Consider the following 23,259-nt stretch of genomic DNA (forward strand, 5'->3'; position numbering starts at 1 on the left):
AGAATGCGATAAACTTTCTGAGCGACGGATTTTCCGAATAAAAAACTTCACTAATCTTGTTAACCGACTCAAGATTATTTTCTTCGCACTTTTTCTTTCATGTAATATAACAATAACTGTAATTGACCGCATAATTTAACGAAGTATTTTTTATTCTTTTTGTTCAGGTTTTATACGCGCATGAAATATAAAATAATTATTGACTTTATTTCTTATTACTAAACGCATTTAACTTTTGCACCAACTGCAATTACAATCTTTTACAATTATCATTTTAATTTCTATTATTATATATTTACTTAAATATGTAATAGCTAACTGTATTTAAAAAAAAATTAATGAAATATTATTAACGAGTGTGCTTTGAAAACATTTTTGTTTTAAAAACATTTTTGTTTTAAAAACATTTTAATAAAAATATTTATTATATGAAAAATAGATATATTGAGATATATTTTCTGAAAGTATGTATGTGGGACAATTTGTTTAAAATATTATTTTGAACTCTATTAAATTCTCATTTTTCTAACTAAAATAAAATAGTGTAGTATTGATTATTTAAATCTATTTTTAAATAGATCTTTTACGTCATACAAATATAGAAATGTTAAATGTATTTGAAATGAATTTCTCTCTTTCTCGCTCTCTCTCAATAACAATTTTTCTTCCAATATACATATAAATCCTGATTAAGAATAGCGTATTCCTTTCTACTACATGAACCTGATTTCTATTTTAAACCGCGTGAACTTTTGCCCTCGATGAATTTGCCGCTACACTTTAATCTAATTCAACGATGCAGTTGACACGATTAATAATCGTGTCGGATCGAATAAAATCAGCGCACTTATCAGCCGTATTACTTCCAACTGTTAATTTCAATACATTTAGCGCTTCTTAAATTATCGGATATATAAAAGCAGGGAACGCTTGCGCATTTTCCTGGAATACCTATTTTAATTTAAAGCAGATAGTGTTCTCTCATTTATGCGCATTTTATTATGAAACATGCATTATCAAACACAAAGGCAGGTACGTTTATCATTAATGCATCTATTCTGTAATATGCAAACTAAATACATGCATATACATCAGCACACTGTAGGTTGATACCAAGTTTTATATTGCAATTTTACACTCTTTATGATAGCGGCAATAATTATAGCATATTTTAATCCATATTTTATTAATGTTATTACAATTAAAAATACTTATTGTCAAGACGCCGAAATTAATTTTAAAGCAAATGTATCAGTCGGGAATAAAAAACCAGTTAACAAGAATCAAATTTAACAAGAATCGTAAAAATCTTTTTTTATGATTTTCTCTCTCTCTCTCTCTCTCTCTCTCTCTCTCTCTCTCTCTCTCTCTCTCTCTCTCTCTCTGTCTTCCTGTTTTTTTAATGTAAGAAATCACAAGGAAGCTATATTAATCTCGTTTTGTAGACGAGCAGGACAACATAGTACATGGTCTATCAAGGGTTTAATATCGGTAGAGTTTAAAGACGGATAAAGAAACAGATTACGAGAGAAGCGAAGGCCTGAAGCGGGCCTAGAAAATGACTCGTCTTTCCATCTTAAGCAACGAGATAGAGATAGAGAAAAAGCTTGAAGAAAGAAGTTAACCGCTCGGCGCGTCTGAGCGGTTCGGCGATCATCTCTAGGGAAGATTAAAACTTCCACCCCGCTAAACTTCACTTTAACCTCCACCGCCAAATGGGATGAGTCCCTTTACTCTAGTCAGCCTATCGAAACCACTCTTTCTCTTATCATAATCCTTTTACTTTGAATAAAAGCTGCGATTTCGAATTCTTAGACACGATCGGTGAAAATATTTTTATAATATAGCTCGCAATTTAAAACTTGCCTGCTGTAAACAATTAATTAACATAAGCGAACTTGAAACTTGACATATATCTACTGATTAAAATTCTAGAATTTATTAATACTAGAACATTACAAGCGCGCGCGCAGCGCGCGCTATTTGACTTTTTACTTTAAAAATAATAATAATTGCAATTTGATTTTCTCTATCTTTCATTTACATTAATCAAACGTCTTCTGCAATTTTAAATAAAAAAATTTAAAGTTTAATTATACATACATACATACCTACATACCTACCTACATACATACATACCAACATACATACCTACTTGCATACTTACTGCTATCTAGCTACCTAGCTACCTAGCTACATATTTATCTAGTTACGTTCGCTCGTTTGCTCCCTTCCTTGCACCCTTTTTCACTCACTCACTCACACACTCAGTCACTCACTGGCTCACTCCTCGCTCACTCCTCGCTCACTCGCTCACTCCTCGCTCACTCTTCGCTCACTCGCCAGTTCGCTTACGCGCTCACTCCTCGCTCACTCCTCGCTCACTCCTCGCTCACTCCCGGCTCACTCCCGGCTCACTCTCGGCTCACTCTCGGCTCACTCCCGGCTCACTCCCGGCTCACTCCCGGCTCACTCCCGGCTCACTCCCGGCTTACTCCCGGTTCACTCCCGGCTCACTCCTCGCTCACTCCCGACTCACTCCCGGCTCACTCCCGGCTCACTCCCGGCTCACTCCTCGCTTACTCCCGGCTCACTCTTCGCTCACTCACTCGCTCACTTCTGGTTCACTCCTGGCTCACTCCCGGCTCACTCCCGGCTCACTCCCGGCTCACTCCTCGCTCACTCCCGACTCACTCCCGGCTCACTCCTCTCTCACTCCCGACTCACTCCCGGCTCACTCCCGGCTCACTCCCGGCTCACTCCCGGCTCACTCCTCGCTCACTCCTCGCTCACTCGCTCACTCCTCGCTCACTCTTCGCTCACTCGCCAGTTCGCTTACGCGCTCACTCCTCGCTTACTCCTCGCTCACTCCTCGCTCACTCCTCGCTCACTCCCGGCTCACTCCCGGCTCACTCTCGGCTCACTCCCGGCTCACTCCCGGCTCACTCCCGGCTCACTCCCGGCTCACTCCCGGCTCACTCTCGGCTCACTCTCGGCTCACTCCCGGCTCACTCCCGGCTCACTCCCGGCTCACTCCCGGCTCACTCCTCGCTCACTCCCGGCTCACTCCCGGCTCACTCCCGGCTCACTCCCGGCTCACTCCTCGCTTACTCCCGGCTCACTCTTCGCTCACTCACTCGCTCACTCCTGGTTCACTCCTGGCTCACTCCCGGCTCACTCCCGGCTCACTCCCGGCTCACTCCTCGCTCACTCCCGACTCACTCCCGGCTCACTCCTCTCTCACTCCCGACTCACTCCCGGCTCACTCCCGGCTCACTCCCGGCTCACTCCTCGCTTACTCCTCGCTCACTCGCTCACTCCTCGCTCACTCTTCGCTCACTCGCCAGTTCGCTTACGCGCTCACTCCTCGCTTACTCCTCGCTCACTCCTCGCTCACTCCCGGCTCACTCCCGGCTCACTCTCGGCTCACTCTCGGCTCACTCCCGGCTCACTCCCGGCTCACTCCCGGCTCACTCCCGGCTTACTCCCGGTTCACTCCCGGCTCACTCCTCGCTCACTCCCGACTCACTCCCGGCTCACTCCCGGCTCACTCCTCGCTTACTCCCGGCTCACTCTTCGCTCACTCACTCGCTCACTCCTGGTTCACTCCTGGCTCACTCCCGGCTCACTCCCGGCTCACTCCCGGCTCACTCCTCGCTTACTCCCGGCTCACTCCTCGCTTACTCCCGGCTCACTCTTTGCTCACTCACTTGCTCACTCCTGGTTCACTCCCGGCTCACTCCCGGCTCACTCCCGGCTCACTTCCGGCTCACTCCCGGCTCACTCCCGGCTTACTCCCGGTTCACTCCCGGCTCACTCCTCGCTCACTCCCGACTCACTCCCGGCTCACTCCCGGCTTACTCCCGGTTCACTCCCGGCTCACTCCTCGCTCACTCCCGACTCACTCCCGGCTCACTCCCGGCTCACTCCTCGCTTACTCCCGGCTCACTCTTCGCTCACTCACTCGCTCACTCCTGGTTCACTCCTGGCTCACTCCCGGCTCACTCCCGGCTCACTCCCGGCTCACTCCCGACTCACTCCCGGCTCACTCCTCTCTCACTCCCGACTCACTCCCGGCTCACTCCCGGCTCACTCCCGGCTCACTCCCGGCTCACTCCTCGCTCACTCCTCGCTCACTCGCTCACTTCTCGCTCAATCTTCGCTCACTCGCCAGTTTGCTTACGCGCTCACTCCTCGCTTACTCCTCGCTCACTCCTCGCTCACTCCTCGCTCACTCCCGGCTCACTCCCAGCTCACTCTCGGCTCACTCTCGGCTCACTCCCGGCTCACTCCCGGCTCACTCCCGGCTCACTCCCGGCTTACTCCCGGTTCACTCCCGGCTCACTCCTCGCTCACTCCCGACTCACTCCCGGCTCACTCCCGGCTCACTCCCGGCTCACTCCCGGCTTACTCCCGGTTCACTCCCGGCTCACTCCTCGCTCACTCCCGACTCACTCCCGGCTCACTCCCGGCTCACTCCCGGCTCACTCCTCGCTTACTCCCGGCTCACTCTTCGCTCACTCACTCGCTCACTCCTGGTTCACTCCTGGCTCACTCCCGGCTCACTCCCGGCTCACTCCCGGCTCACTCCCGGCTCACTCCTCGCTTACTCTCGGCTCACTCCTCGCTTACTCCCGGCTCACTCTTCGCTCACTCACTTGCTCACTCCTGGTTCACTCCCGGCTCACTCCCGGCTCACTCCCGGCTCACTTCCGGCTCACTCCCGGCTCACTCCCGGCTTACTCCCGGTTCACTCCCGGCTCACTCCTCGCTCACTCCCGACTCACTCCCGGCTCACTCCCGGCTTACTCCCGGTTCACTCCCGGCTCACTCCTCGCTCACTCCCGACTCACTCCCGGCTCACTCCCGGCTCACTCCCGGCTCACTCCTCGCTTACTCCCGGCTCACTCTTCGCTCACTCACTCGCTCACTCCTGGTTCACTCCTGGCTCACTCCCGGCTCACTCCCGGCTCACTCCCGGCTCACTCCCGGCTCACTCCCGGCTCACTCCCGACTCACTCCCGGCTCACTCCTCTCTCACTCCCGACTCACTCCCGGCTCACTCCCGGCTCACTCCCGGCTCACTCCTCGCTCACTCCTCGCTCACTCGCTCACTTCTCGCTCAATCTTCGCTCACTCGCCAGTTTGCTTACGCGCTCACTCCTCGCTTACTCCTCGCTCACTCCTCGCTCACTCCTCGCTCACTCCCGGCTCACTCCCAGCTCACTCTCGGCTCACTCTCGGCTCACTCCCGGCTCACTCCCGGCTCACTCCCGGCTCACTCCCGGCTTACTCCCGGTTCACTCCCGGCTCACTCCTCGCTCACTCCCGACTCACTCCCGGCTCACTCCCGGCTCACTCCCGGCTCACTCCTCGCTTACTCCCGGCTCACTCTTCGCTCACTCACTCGCTCACTTCTGGTTCACTCCTGGCTCACTCCCGGCTCACTCCCGGCTCACTCCCGGCTCACTCCTCGCTCACTCCCGACTCACTCCCGGCTCACTCCTCTCTCACTCCCGACTCACTCCCGGCTCACTCCCGGCTCACTCCCGGCTCACTCCCGGCTCACTCCTCGCTCACTCCTCGCTCACTCGCTCACTCCTCGCTCACTCTTCGCTCACTCGCCAGTTCGCTTACGCGCTCACTCCTCGCTTACTCCTCGCTCACTCCTCGCTCACTCCTCGCTCACTCCCGGCTCACTCCCGGCTCACTCTCGGCTCACTCCCGGCTCACTCCCGGCTCACTCCCGGCTCACTCCCGACTCACTCCCGGCTCACTCCTCTCTCACTCCCGACTCACTCCCGGCTCACTCCCGGCTCACTCCCGGCTCACTCCCGGCTCACTCCTCGCTCACTCCTCGCTCACTCGCTCACTTCTCGCTCAATCTTCGCTCACTCGCCAGTTTGCTTACGCGCTCACTCCTCGCTTACTCCTCGCTCACTCCTCGCTCACTCCTCGCTCACTCCCGGCTCACTCCCAGCTCACTCTCGGCTCACTCTCGGCTCACTCCCGGCTCACTCCCGGCTCACTCCCGGCTCACTCCCGGCTTACTCCCGGTTCACTCCCGGCTCACTCCTCGCTCACTCCCGACTCACTCCCGGCTCACTCCCGGCTCACTCCCGGCTCACTCCCCGCTTACTCCCGGTTCACTCCCGGCTCACTCCTCGCTCACTCCCGACTCACTCCCGGCTCACTCCCGGCTCACTCCCGGCTCACTCCTCGCTTACTCCCGGCTCACTCTTCGCTCACTCACTCGCTCACTCCTGGTTCACTCCTGGCTCACTCCCGGCTCACTCCCGGCTCACTCCCGGCTCACTCCTCGCTTACTCTCGGCTCACTCCTCGCTTACTCCCGGCTCACTCTTCGCTCACTCACTTGCTCACTCCTGGTTCACTCCCGGCTCACTCCCGGCTCACTCCCGGCTCACTTCCGGCTCACTCCCGGCTCACTCCCGGCTTACTCCCGGTTCACTCCCGGCTCACTCCTCGCTCACTCCCGACTCACTCCCGGCTCACTCCCGGCTTACTCCCGGTTCACTCCCGGCTCACTCCTCGCTCACTCCCGACTCACTCCCGGCTCACTCCCGGCTCACTCCCGGCTCACTCCTCGCTTACTCCCGGCTCACTCTTCGCTCACTCACTCGCTCACTCCTGGTTCACTCCTGGCTCACTCCCGGCTCACTCCCGGCTCACTCCCGGCTCACTCCCGGCTCACTCCCGGCTCACTCCCGACTCACTCCCGGCTCACTCCTCTCTCACTCCCGACTCACTCCCGGCTCACTCCCGGCTCACTCCCGGCTCACTCCTCGCTCACTCCTCGCTCACTCGCTCACTTCTCGCTCAATCTTCGCTCACTCGCCAGTTTGCTTACGCGCTCACTCCTCGCTTACTCCTCGCTCACTCCTCGCTCACTCCTCGCTCACTCCCGGCTCACTCCCAGCTCACTCTCGGCTCACTCTCGGCTCACTCCCGGCTCACTCCCGGCTCACTCCCGGCTCACTCCCGGCTTACTCCCGGTTCACTCCCGGCTCACTCCTCGCTCACTCCCGACTCACTCCCGGCTCACTCCCGGCTCACTCCCGGCTCACTCCTCGCTTACTCCCGGCTCACTCTTCGCTCACTCACTCGCTCACTCCTGGTTCACTCCTGGCTCACTCCCGGCTCACTCCCGGCTCACTCCCGGCTCACTCCCGGCTCACTCCCGGCTCACTCCCGACTCACTCCCGGCTCACTCCTCTCTCACTCCCGACTCACTCCCGGCTCACTCCCGGCTCACTCCCGGCTCACTCCTCGCTCACTCCTCGCTCACTCGCTCACTTCTCGCTCAATCTTCGCTCACTCGCCAGTTTGCTTACGCGCTCACTCCTCGCTTACTCCTCGCTCACTCCTCGCTCACTCCTCGCTCACTCCCGGCTCACTCCCAGCTCACTCTCGGCTCACTCTCGGCTCACTCCCGGCTCACTCCCGGCTCACTCCCGGCTCACTCCCGGCTTACTCCCGGTTCACTCCCGGCTCACTCCTCGCTCACTCCCGACTCACTCCCGGCTCACTCCCGGCTCACTCCCGGCTCACTCCTCGCTTACTCCCGGCTCACTCTTCGCTCACTCACTCGCTCACTCCTGGTTCACTCCTGGCTCACTCCCGGCTCACTCTTCGCTCACTCACTCACTCATTTACTCATTCACTCACTCACGCACGCACCCCATCCAAGTCGCTAACCCATGTGCACACTGCAAACGAAGTAAAGTTCACATGTGTTTGCAGGTTTTCAATACAATGTCTGGTAACGGAATTAACACTTACTCATTTTACAAATACACCCATAAAAAAAGTAAACAAAGACATTGCTTCGCTGTGGTCACACACAAACACACACACACACACACACACACATTTAAATTTTTGTCTACAAATTATGGATTTCCTACTTACCGACATTTAAAAAAATTTTTTTTGAGTCGCCAAAAATCCTTGCATGTTTTTTTTCACTAAATGAAATTTCCAAAATTTGAACTAAATTGGAGATTGATCCGTTTCGGAAGCTAAATTATTTGTACATATTTTTATGTCTGAGTTTGTCAGGTATTAAAAAAATTATGATAAACATTTATAAAAATATTTAAAATAAATATTTATACCATTATTATCAAAGAATATAAAAAATATTTCAAGTTTATATACCACTAGACACCACAGACGTGCTTCGCGCGCGCTACTTAACTTTTTATTTTTTACCTTTTAAAAATAAATTACAACAATAAATGTATAGATAATATTTATACAAATTTGACAGCTGTCAAAATTCAATTGCAATGACAGCTACTCTTGCAACACGAAGTAAGCGCAGCGAGAGAACCAATTGGCATCGCGGAAAAGCGACAACAATGATCTTCGAGAAATGCGAGCAATCGACTTTACATGCCTTTTTTTAGATAAGACATTATTTTTATTAATAAGTTTTTTATTTTATATTACACTGGTGTCAAGAAGTTTATATTTGTCATACAATTTATTAAAATCAAACAATTAAAAAAATCTATTATATATGTCAATATATATTGCAGCGAGTAAATGAGCGGTGAATTCTAAGATGACATGAAATATGATACGGCGGAATGAATTATACGAGTTTTGAGAGAAAGTAGAGTACATTAGACTTTTTTCCATCACGTATGGTGAAAGATCGTTTTTTCTTACGCGTTTTTGTTCACCCACAGCTCAATTAATTAAATGTGTTAATGAAAGTGTTAGACCTTTCTGAGAGAACCGTAAACTTCTGAAGCACGGGGGTAGCGAAAAATGGTCTGCTACTTGTACTTTCACCAAAACCCTCCAACAAAACACGCACTTGTGATCCCCTAAAACCAGTCCTTTGGTGGTTAATTCATAAGAATGTAAGACCTTTTCTTGCCGAGCTCCTACACTGTAATATTTGATTCCATGCGGAATTATTATCTTTTTGAGCTAGACACAGCTGGGAAAAAGGTTATATATTTTTTTTCTCACAGGAATATGTAATAAAAATATTTCCTTTATGCGAGAGACCTACATCGACAAAAAAATCTTTATATAAATATTAATTAATAATTGTAAATGAGATACATTTGAGTGAGAAGAGATATAGTTGGGAGATATAGTTGAGAATCTTCGACAATTCAATAGTAATTTGTCTTGCAAAATTACGAGACGATTAATCTCACTTGCGGACATCCGATACGCGCGTCAGCTCAGCATCCCGAAACTCGTTAGACCAGTGCTGTTAATTTTCGGATCTTGATGCATTCTAATCCGTGACGTATATTCGCGACGGATTGTCCCGCCCTGTACGGACTATCGCCTGACGAGACGCGTAGATCCATCAAGATTCGTATGCACAATGGCGATAACGATCTCTCTCAGGAATCGCACAACAGTTAAAGCAGCTTCTCTCGTAGCGTCGTAACGTGCACTTAGTCGGTCGGATACTCTCGCACAATGCACGAGGCGCAAGTGTCCGACGCGGGACAACAATACGGATATACGCGAATCCACCGCAATGCTGAAGACCAGTGCCGAAGAACTTGTCCAAAATAGAGCCGTTTTCGGAGCTTGGGGCGATAAACTGGAATTTCGTATGAGCCAACCGGTCGAAGTATTCACACCCAACGCATCTCGGGCTGGGATCGACGGTTAACATTAACTGCAGCCTGCATACTCAACTCCCGTTCGAATTTCGGCATTTTGTGGCGAACGTGTAGTGTATCCCATGCATGGATGCGGTTAAGAGTGGAGATGCACGGGCGAGAACAAGTTCCTCTCTGACGGATTGGATGAATAGTGGCTAATTGAATTTTCATTAGCGTATATTATAAATAAGTGCACTGCATTAGCTATTTGCGTGGTTGCTCGCTTTAAATAATACTTTCTTCAATCGAACTAAATTATTCAAGTCGAGTTCAATTTTTAAAAATGTTGAAAATTCACAAATAAATCAATAATATTTACGAAGCTAAAAATAATTAAAATTGTACTTACTAGCTGATATATACCGCTTTGCTTTGAATAGTTATTCATATATACATAGGGTGATCCGTTTGAGGGATTAATTAGTGTGTACTATTATAATTAGCTATTTGTCATGTCTACGTTACTATCTAAAGCGAAGGAATACTAAGGAACAAGAGAACAGGATAGGATCAAAGGAGCAGAGAGAACAAGCGAGGCAGTAATGGCGGTATATTAGGTAGTGTTGGAGTTAGAAAGTTCTATTATATATTTGAGGAATGTATTTCACTTTTCTAAAGCACAAACGTATAATTAAACATAGCAGTAGAAAGATCGCAGTTGCCGAAACGGGGATGATTTTTAGAGATGCTTTTATCGAAGCAATCGCGAACAGAATGATCTTGTCTGTTTCTTAAGAAACCTCTTTATTTGACGCTTGACGCTAGATTTCGATATTAATAAATACGAAGAATTGTGCGAAAAATTGGAAATTGAGGCGTAAAGTATTGACCTCGCTGCAATACGAATGTCAAATTATTAATGAAAAATGCAAATGTTCATAGAAATGATTCTACACATATTCTACACTTAGCTCAGTTGTTTCAAAGACTTTCAAAGTATCATTAACTTAACAACAAGCTTTTTGTTTTTGTCAGTTATTATTTTATAAAACAATTTAATTATAATTTTAATAAAAAGCGCTTACGTGATCGCTTGAAATCTAATAAAAGAATTAAATAAAAAAAGTAGCTGTAAAAGACATTGTTTTTGACGCTTCTGCATTCCTGTAAAGGCGTCGTTTCTTGCATCGTTTATGCATAAACCGCCTCCTGTTGCACCCCCATGCACGTTGCTGAACAAACGTGATACTGCGATAGAGGTGTGCTGGGGGAGGAGTTGAAAGAGGGTCGTCGGGGAAAGGGTGTAAGCTTGTTGGCCTAGTTGCTGCGCGAAGACGTAATAGGTTCTGTTTCTGCCCCCGTGGCTGAGATAATAAGGAGTGATAGTAGGATTATTAAGGAGCGCATCAGCACGCGCCGTCTGCCACGTATCATTTCAGGGGTTGAGATCCTCTCTGAAGATCCGGGCTGCTGCTTCGTCACCCGGGGAATTTCTGAGACGATCAGCGATGGGGAGGGGAATATCGATAGTAATGTCGCGGGCCGTTATTCCGCGAGCACGTGTCGTAATGAAATGAAACAGTTGCGTACGCGTCATCGTGATTCGTGCAATTTAATAAGATCACGAGGGTGTGCGAGATTTGCGGTCTTGTTAAATTGCACGAGTCACGATGAATTGCATATTTCTTCAGATGGATTGACAGCGCATGCAATATCATGGCTGTTAGAAAATTTCATAAATTATAAGATTGTCCGTCAACGTGACTTACTCGTTTGAAATTATTATTACTCAAGCAATAATAATGAAAGTGTTACTGTATATTACTTATACAGTTAGGGTTGCCATCCGTTCTCTTTTCCTCGGACATTGTGTCCTTTTTTAGGGGATTTAGAGGGGATTGGAATCGTCCGGGGAGATTTTTGTGTTGAAAATTTGTCCGGGAAAATTATGTGCATTCGAGGTTTTAAATATTTTAATTATTCATTTTCTGTATCGTGCTTTTTCTAATGGCACGAGCACTTATTGAGCAGTTGAATAACCATTAAATATAATAAAATTAAAATACTTAATAGATTTACAACAAAATATTGGTTTAATTTTTAATTTCAAATTTGTAGCTAATTTTTCTCATGGAATTTACAGTCAATTTAAGAGTGAATAATTTGAATCATAATTTAAATCGATAAGAAATCCAGATATATTTGTGTGCAGATTTGATTGTGAGAATTGTTAAAGATAATAATAATCTTTCGTAAAATCACAGAAATAAAAATTGTAAACATTTTATGGAGTTATATAAAAAAAAAAAACATTTTATGCATTTATATAAAATATTATATTAAAAAAGTAAATAAATTTTAAATAAAAAAATAAAACGTTTGAAATAAATATTAAAAAATAAATATGTTTATAAAATAAATAAGTAATTTAAGTAAACATTAATTAAGTAAATTAACTGATATTTACAGAATTTGACAGAGAAGGAAATAATTAATATTTTACAGTAAAAATGTCGAATTAATTTTTTTCTTCTTTTTCTTTTTTATTCTTTCAGGATTAAATGTTATATAAATTAATATACGAAAAGAATTATTAGATTCAGCCAGTTTTTTAAATATATGAACGTATACAATAATAAATAAATAAATAAACAAATAAAATTTATTTTTTAGTCTCGTTTTTGATAAAACATTCGTGAATTCCACATTGTACATCAATGTATACTAACGAAATTAAATAATATGAAGAGATAAGTGACTATATGTCCTTTATGTCAAGTAGCTATCCTGCAAATTTATATATTTTTTTAAACTTAATTTTACTCTTTATTTAAAAAATTCTTTTCTGAAAATTAGCGTTCCAGAATCTAATGAGCAAATTTTTATGAAAACAAATTTAATTTTATGAAATATAATTTGTCTTTTGTTAATTGTGCTTTTTAATTTTTTTTAATTTTTTAAAATTAAAATTATTCAAATTAAATCTGTTTCATTTTTTATTATTTTGAACCGATTTCATATTTAAACCAAGAGTTGGCTTTTTTTAATACCGACGAACCAATAATACAGTTTCAAATTATTAGAAAATTATATTGTATATATAATTCTGATATATTGCGAAAAATTTTTTAATCAAAACATCGAGCCTTGCTATGTGTGTGGTTAATCTCTTCTCATGAGCAGAGCTCATGTTTTCATGTGACATTTGGCACACGCCAGGCATGAGCCGAAGCGCTAGAGTTTTTTCTTTTTCACGATTTTTCTCTTCCTGTTCTCAAGGCCAATCAGCTACTTGCCCCCTCCCACGGTTCGCCGGGCGACTCAGTACTATCGGCGACACGCAAGCGGAAGGTCGCGTCGTTTACGCTTCGCGATCGTGCATTTTTCTACTTGCTAAGAGTCGTCTTATTAGTGTCGCGAGGTGAGATATCGTCGCGTTCCTCGCGTCCTCGTCGATCGAGAGCGAATTCCCCGCGGAAGACGTCGCCGGGGATGCCGGTGTCCAGCGTACGTAACGAAAAGTGTCGCGTTGCCGCCTGATTGACTCGTCATTTTAGTGCCGCGAGGTTAAATTTTGTCGCGTTTCTCGCATCCTCTCGTCGGTCGAGAACGCGTTTCCCGGCGGAAAGCATCACCGGGGATGTCGAATCGACTCGACGTGCAAAGTGGTCGCGCCCCTCTCCCCTCCCGTCTGTAGAAAATTGGTGCGAAAATCGCGTGAGATTTTCGTCGCGTCGTGTGCAAGGTCGACGGCCATGTTGTGACGTAATTAGTGCACAACGGTCTGTACGTACTTCAGTCTGTACTTGACCGTCGCCCGCGTTCGCGTCGTGTCGCGGTCCTCTCCGTTCGACACACAGTTATCCTTCCGCATCACGCGTTTCTCGGCGATTTGCGAGTTCGCGATCACCGTGGATCACTCGCAAACGCCATCGGGACATATAAGTGTCGCGATCCGTCGACGGGAGTGTCGTCGCGAGATGCCCAGTGTCCGGCAACGAAGTGTCGCGTCGCCGCCATTAATTGTCTCGTCTTTTTTGTGCCGCGAGGTGAGATCTCGTCGCGTTCCTCGCGTCCTCCCGTCGATCGAGAGCGAGTTTCCCCGCGGAAGGCATCGCCGGGGATGTCGAACCGAGTTGACGTGCAAAGTGGTCGCGTTCCTCTTTCCTCCCCGTCGGTGGAAATTAGCGCCAAAATTGCGTGAGTTTTTCGTCGCGTCGTGTGACGTAGTTCGCGTACAACGGTCGTACTCCAGGTTGTACTTGACGACAGCACTAACGAGGATTTACCACCTTCATTGACAAATCATGGCTTTATTAGAAGTTTTATGGCAGAACAAACAATTTGCGACACATATACCATGTGTGGGACACATATACGAGAGGTGATGCTGCTACTGCTTTTAAAATGCTTCTTGGTAAGCAAGTTGCTTCTATATTAATTTTGTTTTACAAAATGTTACCTTTTTTATATTGTATCAACTTAATATTGCACAATTTGTGTTATTAGTAAATTGCCCTCGTTCATAGAGTTCCATGCTCAAAAAAGCTCATTTTGTAACAGGCTGAGTGCTATCAGACTATGGATTCGAAAATATAATTAGTTTGAATAAATGATATAACGACTGTTATTATTTATTCAAAACAATTTTTGTAAATTACATTTCACGATTTAACTGGTTATTATAGATATCAATATTAGCAATAATATTTCCATTGTGGAAGTATTTATATTTTTATATTATTTGCAAAGTTTATCACTATATACGTATAACCAATTGCTCTCCATCAACTTTTCATTAATAAAAAGCACATATTTTGAAAGTGTTGAAAATTGCTCTGGAAAAATTATGTGCGTTCAGGCTTTTAAATATTTTAATTATTTATCTTGTTTACCGTGCTTCTTCTAATGGCACGACTACTTATTGAGCGGCTTTTATAATATTTATTATGTGTAATTAACGTATTCTCGTATACCATATATCCGGGGTTTTTGGCCTGTAAGAGAGTTTCTAGTTAAAAAAATTTTAATATGGCAATCTTATATACAGTACATAAAATAAAATATTGATTGTTTTTAAAATTAATCTTAAAATATACTATGAATGAATTTTTACTCAGTTGCTAATTCAAGCTTAGTAAATTTTTATTTATAAAAATTTATTTTTAATAACATAATATTTAATAAGATTTTTTGCAGTAAAAGTTTTAATTCAGTTATTTTAACATTTTGTAACTTATATAAAGTAGAAAAATTTTTTTAATTATGTATGTAAATTTTTACCTAGAATAATATTAACATCAAAAAATGTGTGAGTATCACTCTTGAATTAAATAAAATAATTTATATCATGTAATTATTAATTGTAATTAATAAATTGTAATTGTATTCACATAATAATAATAGTTAATTGTACATTACGAATATAATATGCGAACATTAAGATATAGAATTCATTACATTGAAAATAAATCTCTAAATATTAATTAAAGTAAATGGAGCGGAATAATATGTTTCTCGTTACGATCACATTATTTAGTTAAAATTCTGCGAAATATCATAAAAAAGTCCGCTCACATTTCCGCGTAGTAATGTCTTTCATCTGCTTTCATTGTAATAACGGGCAGGTAGACGAAACTGTTCACTTCACTTCTTCTTTACACACAGAAGAGATGTCCTGCGGCTTTATCGTTTATCCCCGTTAGTGAATTCAGCTTTCCGTTCTTTTTCTCTATGCGGACGTCGACAAAGAGGGACGAACGTGGCAAAAATTTAAATGGGAGCAGGAGAATCTCGTTGAAATTACATCCATTTCGAGCCATGCGGAAGCTTCGCGCAAGAATTTTTCACGTTAAATGTTGAACTCGGATAAGATGGTACCAAATCCGATAGAAGTGAAGTGCGGAAGGCACAGGTACGAAGGATCCTCGCATTACGAGAAGATCTAATCGTGGAAAACCTTACGAAAGGCTGTTTGCGCTGTCGCTTGACAAGATATTCGTTAGATTTAACGGTGTTCGTCTCGTCAGTAAACAAGACTCCGTGCTCCGCGCAATCTCCTTCCACCTGCGCGTAAATCGCGGGAAGATCCCTGTACAAAATTACATCTCGTAGGTGGAAATCGAGCTCAAACTCTCGTAAAAGTTGCAGACGAATCGCGCTCGTTTTTAACGAAGCAGAATATTAAATCTCAGCCGATGAAAAACCAGCGCATGTAAACGCTTTCGCCGTGAGTTACGACCGCGGCTTTCAATCCGCGACGGGTATAAAACACGATTACAAGTTTGCGTATAATTTACATGCGCGATATTAAGAATTCCGACGTGCAGTAAACGACAGAGGGAATGATGTTGTTCTGTAAAATTCCGCTCATATCATCATGTATCTAGCCACCGCGCGAGCTTCGCATCTTTCAACTGCATTTATACATTCTGCAAATTGTTATGCTTCAGCCAATTATTATGCTTTTATTAACAACGAAATTTAAGATTAAATAAACGAGTATTTTTAACGCTCTTATTTTATTAAACGCTTGTATGAAATAATCTACTACATCTAATTGTAAAAAATTAAATGATTGTAAATGTAATCGATTTATCAGTTTTATGAGCTTATCAAAGTGACGAATGGTGAGGGATAGGATATATATTGGTTTCCAAATGATATACATCAATTTTCTCGTTTAAATATGCTATGCAGAAAAGCCATTTTGAAAAATGCATCACCGGAAAGAGTAAATCATTTTAATGCGCAAAGAATATTTCGAAATATTTCGACTTTTACTATACTGCAATTTCAAAAAGAATTTCTCTTTTAGTTTTGAGACACGATGATACGTGATGTAAATAATACATTGATGTGAATAATACATTGTATGTTACTTTGCAATATCCCTTGCATTACTTGTTTAATTTGTAACATCTACACAGAGAAAAAAAGCATAAAAACATAGTCAAAACTATTATTGCAGAGTGTATTACTATCTAATTGATATTTATATTAATAATATAAATATCAATCGGATAGTAACACACTGCAATCATTTACTACATTTTATTATTAATATTAATATGATAATTAATATTAACAATAAAATGAATTAAGATGTATCTATGAAAATTATAAAATTCGTGTAAATTATATTGTACACACACAAATATCAGAATAAAAATATAAAAAATAAAAATTTCTAACAATAAAATTAACATTGTAGCAAATATTGTTAACAAAAAGCACCAGATAAAATTTGAAAAATCTATTTGAGATGATATGAAAGTATTAGAAAAGATCAGATTAAATTTTTTAGGAGTATTCTTAATCTTAAAATCTTGAGAATACTTAAAAAAAAAACTAAGAAAATGTAGAAAATGTAGAAAATTTAATTACAGCTTATAAAAATCGAACAATATTATTTATTCCACATACATATACATGTAAACATAGTGAAATGTATTAACACTGCTCCACGACTTCTAAGCCTATAGATAGTATAGATAAATTGAAATCAAAGTATTATAAATTCATATGTATGCCAGGAATTACAAACAAGATCTTGTACATATAACTTTGACAGTTTTTTTAATTGCGATAATAATACCATTTTGAAGCGAATTGCAGTCTTTGTCTCTCTCCAAGAAACAGTTTGAAAAACAACGCATTTAGCGTAAAAGGTCTCAGTGGACTATAACCGTAAAAGTAATACGGGTTACGTGTGTTTGGGTCGCTTTTTTAATAATTTATGTTGGAAAAACGACGAAGCGAGAGCGTGATGCTATGCAGCCGACTTCTGATAAGTACGCTCCTACGCGCAAAAGCCACATAGCTAAGGAATTGTTGTTGCACTCGAATGCTTTTCCACCGGGCCGACAGTCGAAACTGCGCGGCCGTGGATGCGCGAAACGCCTCGGGCTCACTTTGTTTCCGTGTTTATTTACGATGCCACGTAGTCGACACGTTTTTCCGAAAGCGCCTTGCATTTCCGTTTTACGCCTGTGTAACCACACTCTGCCCTTCTTTCTTGTGGCTCTTCTCTCCTATCTCCGTTCGCCGTATTCGATCTGCTTGCTTGCCCTTTGTCATGTTATTTTTCAATGCTCCTTGGAAATTTCTTTCGGTCGTCAAAAGAATTTTTATCAGACATTTTCGTTTCCCGTGCTTACTCTTCGCGTATCCGTAAAGTGGGATAGTCGCTTACGCAACGAACATTACGGCATAAATGTTTCAATTGAACGATCCCCAGGACACGGAATTTTCTTTTAGCCGGAAATCTCGGACTGAAAGGCATAACTGGCGTTTCGCGAAAGATTACCGGGCGGAATAAACTTTGTGCTAATCTTCGTGAACGGCGAAAAGCGTCTCTGGGAACTGGTATAGGATGGAAAGAAATTAATTGCGACCATTAATTTTAATACCCGGCGAAATCTATGTGTGAGAGAGAGCGAGAGAGAACTTCTCTAAGGATGAAAGGCGCGTTCCTGAGATTGGTTCGTTTACTATCGTGTGTAACGACCATTCCGTAGCGAGCACTTTTCGCATTTATAGTGATTCAATTCGACGGATTAAGTTTGCTAAGTAATACACTAGCAAAGATATGTTCTATCCTCGTATTGAGTATTTAAAATATTATTTAACTCATTAAATCATAGGAAGTTCCTACATGCTTTTTCGTTTTTAATTCTTATATCTTGGTTATGATTAAAATTTTTAGACCACAATTGGTATTTATAATAAGAAAAAATGAGTTGCTTTTTTCGAAAATTTTGTCAATGAGAAAAGTGAGGAATGTCTGGAAAAAAATACAAATTCAGAAGTAAAGATGAAAAAAGTATGAAAAAAGTATCTTAATCTTTTTATTAACGAATATTCAACAATAATTAAAAAATATTTGATAAATAATTTTGTCTATTTTTTAAAAAGAATGTAATTTGATATAATTATTATTTGAATAATCTATAATAAAAATTATAAATTCAAGCAGGAGAAAAGAGGAAATAAAAAAAAATTGTTTTTGCTTTTATAAGCATTTCTATAAAGATTTTGAGATTAAAGTTCATGCTACACGTTGTCTACTTTTATAAAAGTTGGAGGAAAAAAAAACAGAACAGAGAAAAAAAAACAGAAATTATTCAAAAGCGAGGACCTTTCTTATTTATTTACTTTTAACTTTTAATTTCTATATTTTTTTCTTTTAGACATGCCACCCCAATTCTGGTTAGCTTTTTGAAAAAAGAGAACTTTTTATTTCTAAGTAAATCAAATTGATCTAAAAACTTTGATTTCTGAAAAGTGTGCAGAAGCTTCCTGGGACTTAAGTTTATGAAAAGCACACATTCAAAATGATTATATTTCAATCGATCGCGTCACTTGTACGAAAGACCTAAGTATGGCGAATTAAATTGGCGATCATTGCGTTGGAGTTATTCCACGGATAGCCACGAACAAAACGTTCGCTGAACAAACTTGCATTATTAAAGAAGTCGCGCTTGCTGAATTTCCATAGCTGGAGAAACCAAGAAACTGTTTCCATGAGAATACCGTCGGATTTTTTTCTCATTGATTCAATGTGGTGCACCGAGTCGATTCGAGTGAAGGCATCGAAGAGCCGAGGCCGGTGAATTATTAAAATCGAATTCCTTCGAGTCTCTTGGAGACAGAAAGGGTTCCGCCGCGATGGGCCGATGGGACGGAAGGTAGAGCGCGACGGTAAGGGATAGGGAAAGACGGGGAGAAGAAAAACGAAATCCATTGCGATATTGGCTGGCAATTGACGCGAACTTTGAAGACGTCGCCCTCGGTCGATCGGAAGCCGAGCCGCATTTTACTTATTGCTCGCCTTCGTTCACGCCCCAAACCGTAACTTTGCAGTCTGGAAAAGTAATTAAATGATAAAAGTGCTGATGAAATTCACATTTCGCAGAAAGGCACGCGATCGAAAGATCCATCGATTGAAAGTAGCGCAAAAATTTAAAATATTTTCTTGTGTCAGAATTTCTGATTCGATATGTCAGCGTAAGAGAGTTCAATGTTAAATATCACTATTTTGAAAATGCGTTTTGTTACACTGTGTGCGAACGATAACTTTTTTACAGTGGAAATTTAGTTTTTTATTATGAATACACTAGAATAAACTGATTGTAAAATTTAATATATCGCGATCTCATGTCCAGCAGGATTGAACTGATTAGAGTTCGACGTACCGTGTACTTACGTCTTTGCTGGATCGTCACGAATGGTTCTTGCGGGCACGCAATACTGACTTTAGTCGCACATCGATCAAAGTCACGTGCTCGGATACGTACATCGTTACTACTGTCCATATATATATGTACACTTTGTTTTCACCTAAAACTTTGTCGAGCGCAAACGTAAACTAATCATCATAGTCCAAAATGAATAACATTATTATTTTTATTATTCATCTTTATTTGGACGCGTAGGAAAGTTGTGGCAGGTTTCTTTGGCGAATAAGAAAAGGAAATGCAAAAAGCTGAAGGATCGGACGGGCTGATTTTGCTTCGTCATAACTCCGTAACCAAAAGTTTGAATTCTACTCGCGTTTCAAACTGACTGCGCCCTCGCGATTTTGCCGAGCAAATATAGGCATAGGACGGAAGAATGTTCCAAGAGGCGTCCGCCGCGTCTACAGTTCGTTTTAAGGATATCTGGTATGCGCAGTAGGCAGCGGGCATAATGCAGGTTCGGTCCGCACATAATGGTAATAGTTGGCTCCGATCCCGAAGGCCTATCCTGCTTTCGACCATGTTATCTCTCTCACGCAACACACGTACATTCTCTCTCTTTCTCTCTCTCTCCATCTGCATCCTTTCACCCATTCAGTCCTGTCGCTACATGTGCATCCAGTGACACGAGGACGTTCCCTAACGAGCGGAATCCGAGACTATCGATCTAGTAACGCAGTGCAGAGAGCACGGCTCGGTACTCTTGACGGCGCAGGAAGCAATCCCGAATCCCCTGTGAGCACGCTTCGCCTACTTCGATGTTGATTCCGACTGCCGAGAGCGATCGGAAGTCCTTGGAAATATTCAGGATTAACTAATCCCGGTTCACGATTCGCTTTCCCGATGCAACCCCTGAAATTGGACTTGACACGCAACTGTTAATCTATCTCTGGCAATTTTAGTTTAAATCGAATTCCAGTTGGAAAAGGAAACTTTTATGTACAGATCGCGGGCGATCCTTTTTACTTTAGCATTTGGTTCAGTGGTGTTTACCACGCCAACGTAAATTAATGCTACTTTTCAGGGAGGCATTACCGCGGAAATCGAGAGATGTCGCGTGAATTAAAAGTTTCGAGATCACGGCGACTCATCTCCTTTAACGTTCCTCTCAAAGATTCTTCGCGAGGCGTGCTTTCAACGTTACACAAATAACGCCCTTGAATCTGAAGAGGGGAAACATTTGCGTAACGTAAGTTAAAACGCCGGTAAAAGCAATGCAACGTAATGGAAATTGCCGCTTCGGAATAAAGTAGCGCAAACAACTTTATGCTTTACAAAAGTTTTTTCAACCGCGTTATCTTCTGTCCTCACGGAATCGCGTGTCGCGACGATCGCGCACTTACATTCACGAATAGAAGCGAATTTTTACTTTACGCATTTTTCAACGAGCTCGTCGATATAGCTGTATAGAAAATTCGTTGCCACAGAGTTATTAACAATAATGTTTGCAGCGCGTGTGTAATAGTTTACTGCAGCGTTTACTTTCTCACGGTAAAATAATTGTCGTAACATCGGATACACTTCTCGACAGCTATATTTGTATTCATGATGTAGTGTAACATTCACGTTTAACAGACCGATGCATGCAAATAAAATGCAGCGCGTATCTAGTTAGCGTTGTTTCGATTTGACGGATCTATCAATGACCGAAAGTTTAAACGCAACCCTTCATGGGTTGATAACTGCGTAACGTAAATTCTGCTTTCGTTGGTTGTGAGTTTATTTCGGATTATATATTCCACATCTCTCCTCCAACTTTACCAAACATCGAAATATTGCTGCTTGTAAATGCACGCTGATTTATTCAATCGAATGTTATTTTATTATTTCATGCACTATTATTATTATTACAATACCGTCCACACACTGATCAAAATATGGCTGCGAGTATTTTGTAAACATTATGAGATGTATTCTAGAAAACGTGAAAATCGAAGTTTATTACAACGAAAGAAATTCAATTTTACCAATGCCCATTTCTACACTGATAAAGTGACATTCAGAGTCTCGATTTAGAATTTCTCAAGTAAGAATTTGGTCCATTTTCAGGGTAACTATAGGACACTTTTTAAATTAGTTTATACAATTTATTAATATAAAAATGTAAACAGGATATAAATTCTATCGATCAGACGCTTAAAAAAATCCACGAACATGGATTAGTTTTTAAAATAGGAAAAATTTTACTGTGGCACAATAGAATATCTTAAAAAAAAACGAGCGATTGATTTTATGTTGAAATATATCAGAATAAAGTATAAAACATCTTATAAATCATTGAGTGTTAGATAGTTCTATTTTAATACCTTTATATATAGAATAATTAAACGAATATGTGTGTAAAAAAGTATGCAATTCCATTAAAAAAGTAGAACATAATCTGTAAAAATTAATTTTTTTTTAGTAGACTATTATTTCTTTTCAGATCAAATAATTTTTGAAACATTTTTTTAAATCAATTCCTTCATTTTGCTATACATATATATATTCCACCATTTTATAATGAAACTCTCCCGATCAAAAAATTAAGTTTTAAAATTCATATAAATGTCTTTTTTAAAATGCGTTTAACCGATAGAATATGTCTCCAAAATATTGGACATTTGTTAAATTACATCTTGTATAATAATGGATATAATTAAATGTACTAAAATTGAAATTACCATATATAACCAGTAAATTTGTAATATAAATAAAATATAAATTTCATATATCTATAATAAAATATAAATTTTATTCGCAGTTTGAAACACACCAAATATAGATCAATCAAAAATTGTCTGGGCGGTATCCGAACTCTTGAAGAATTTTAAGTTTAATTAGCGATTTATATTTTCAGTCACGCGCTCGCCCACGAATGACTAAAATACGGTGTGCATTTTTGCGCGAATGACCTCCAGTTTGCAGCCCTTCTGTTGGTACATTCGCTACCCCCTGAGGGCATAGCCCAGAGTTTTTGCCTCGGTGCATTAGGAACGCGATATTTCAAGCTCTGGATCCAACATTGGCCGTCTCCCCGCCACACATACGTATGCCGGCGTCCCTTTTCCCTGGCCCATGTGAAACCACCGCGGGCGGTTCTGTCTGGTTGGCTCTGGTTTAAAAACAATCGCTATAACCGCGATCCCCGGGCGGTTTTACCGGGAGAAACAACGCCGAACGCTGACCCGCAAAGCGGCTCGGGTGGGAGAACTTTTCGCTGACTTGAGCCGGCCCAAGCTTCCCGTGAGAGATTTTGGATTTAATGGCATTTTGGAGCACAGAGACCCGCTCGTCGTCTCGATTATCGTGTTGTTACACTGAGAAAAGTGTCCTCGGCGGAATTCAACGCGATACCAATGTATTGCTCGCCAAAATCTTTTTTTCACAATAATACTTTTACGTTTCCCACTGTATAATTGATCGCTATATTTTTAA

At 42.3% G+C, this 23,259-nt stretch overlaps 1 protein-coding gene across 13 annotated transcripts in view; it reads left to right on the forward strand.

Moving 5' to 3' along the window:
* The window catches only part of LOC105835207, a 317,882-nt gene that overhangs the window by 146,939 nt on the left and 147,684 nt on the right, over positions 1 to 23,259 (forward strand). Inside the window, exon 1 of one of the 13 annotated variants that reach the window (XM_012678267.3) lies at positions 12,565 to 14,021. The exons of the other annotated variants lie outside the window; for them this stretch is intronic. Coding sequence (XP_012533721.1) covers positions 14,012 to 14,021 — 10 coding nt within the window. The 5' untranslated portion in view covers positions 12,565 to 14,011. Of the gene's footprint in view, positions 1 to 12,564; positions 14,022 to 23,259 lie in introns of those variants that run through there. 13 annotated transcript variants of the gene reach the window in all.

The sequence above is a fragment of the Monomorium pharaonis genome, chromosome 10 (assembly GCF_013373865.1).
Source record: "Monomorium pharaonis isolate MP-MQ-018 chromosome 10, ASM1337386v2, whole genome shotgun sequence".
NCBI classification, from domain to species: domain Eukaryota; kingdom Metazoa; phylum Arthropoda; class Insecta; order Hymenoptera; family Formicidae; genus Monomorium; species Monomorium pharaonis.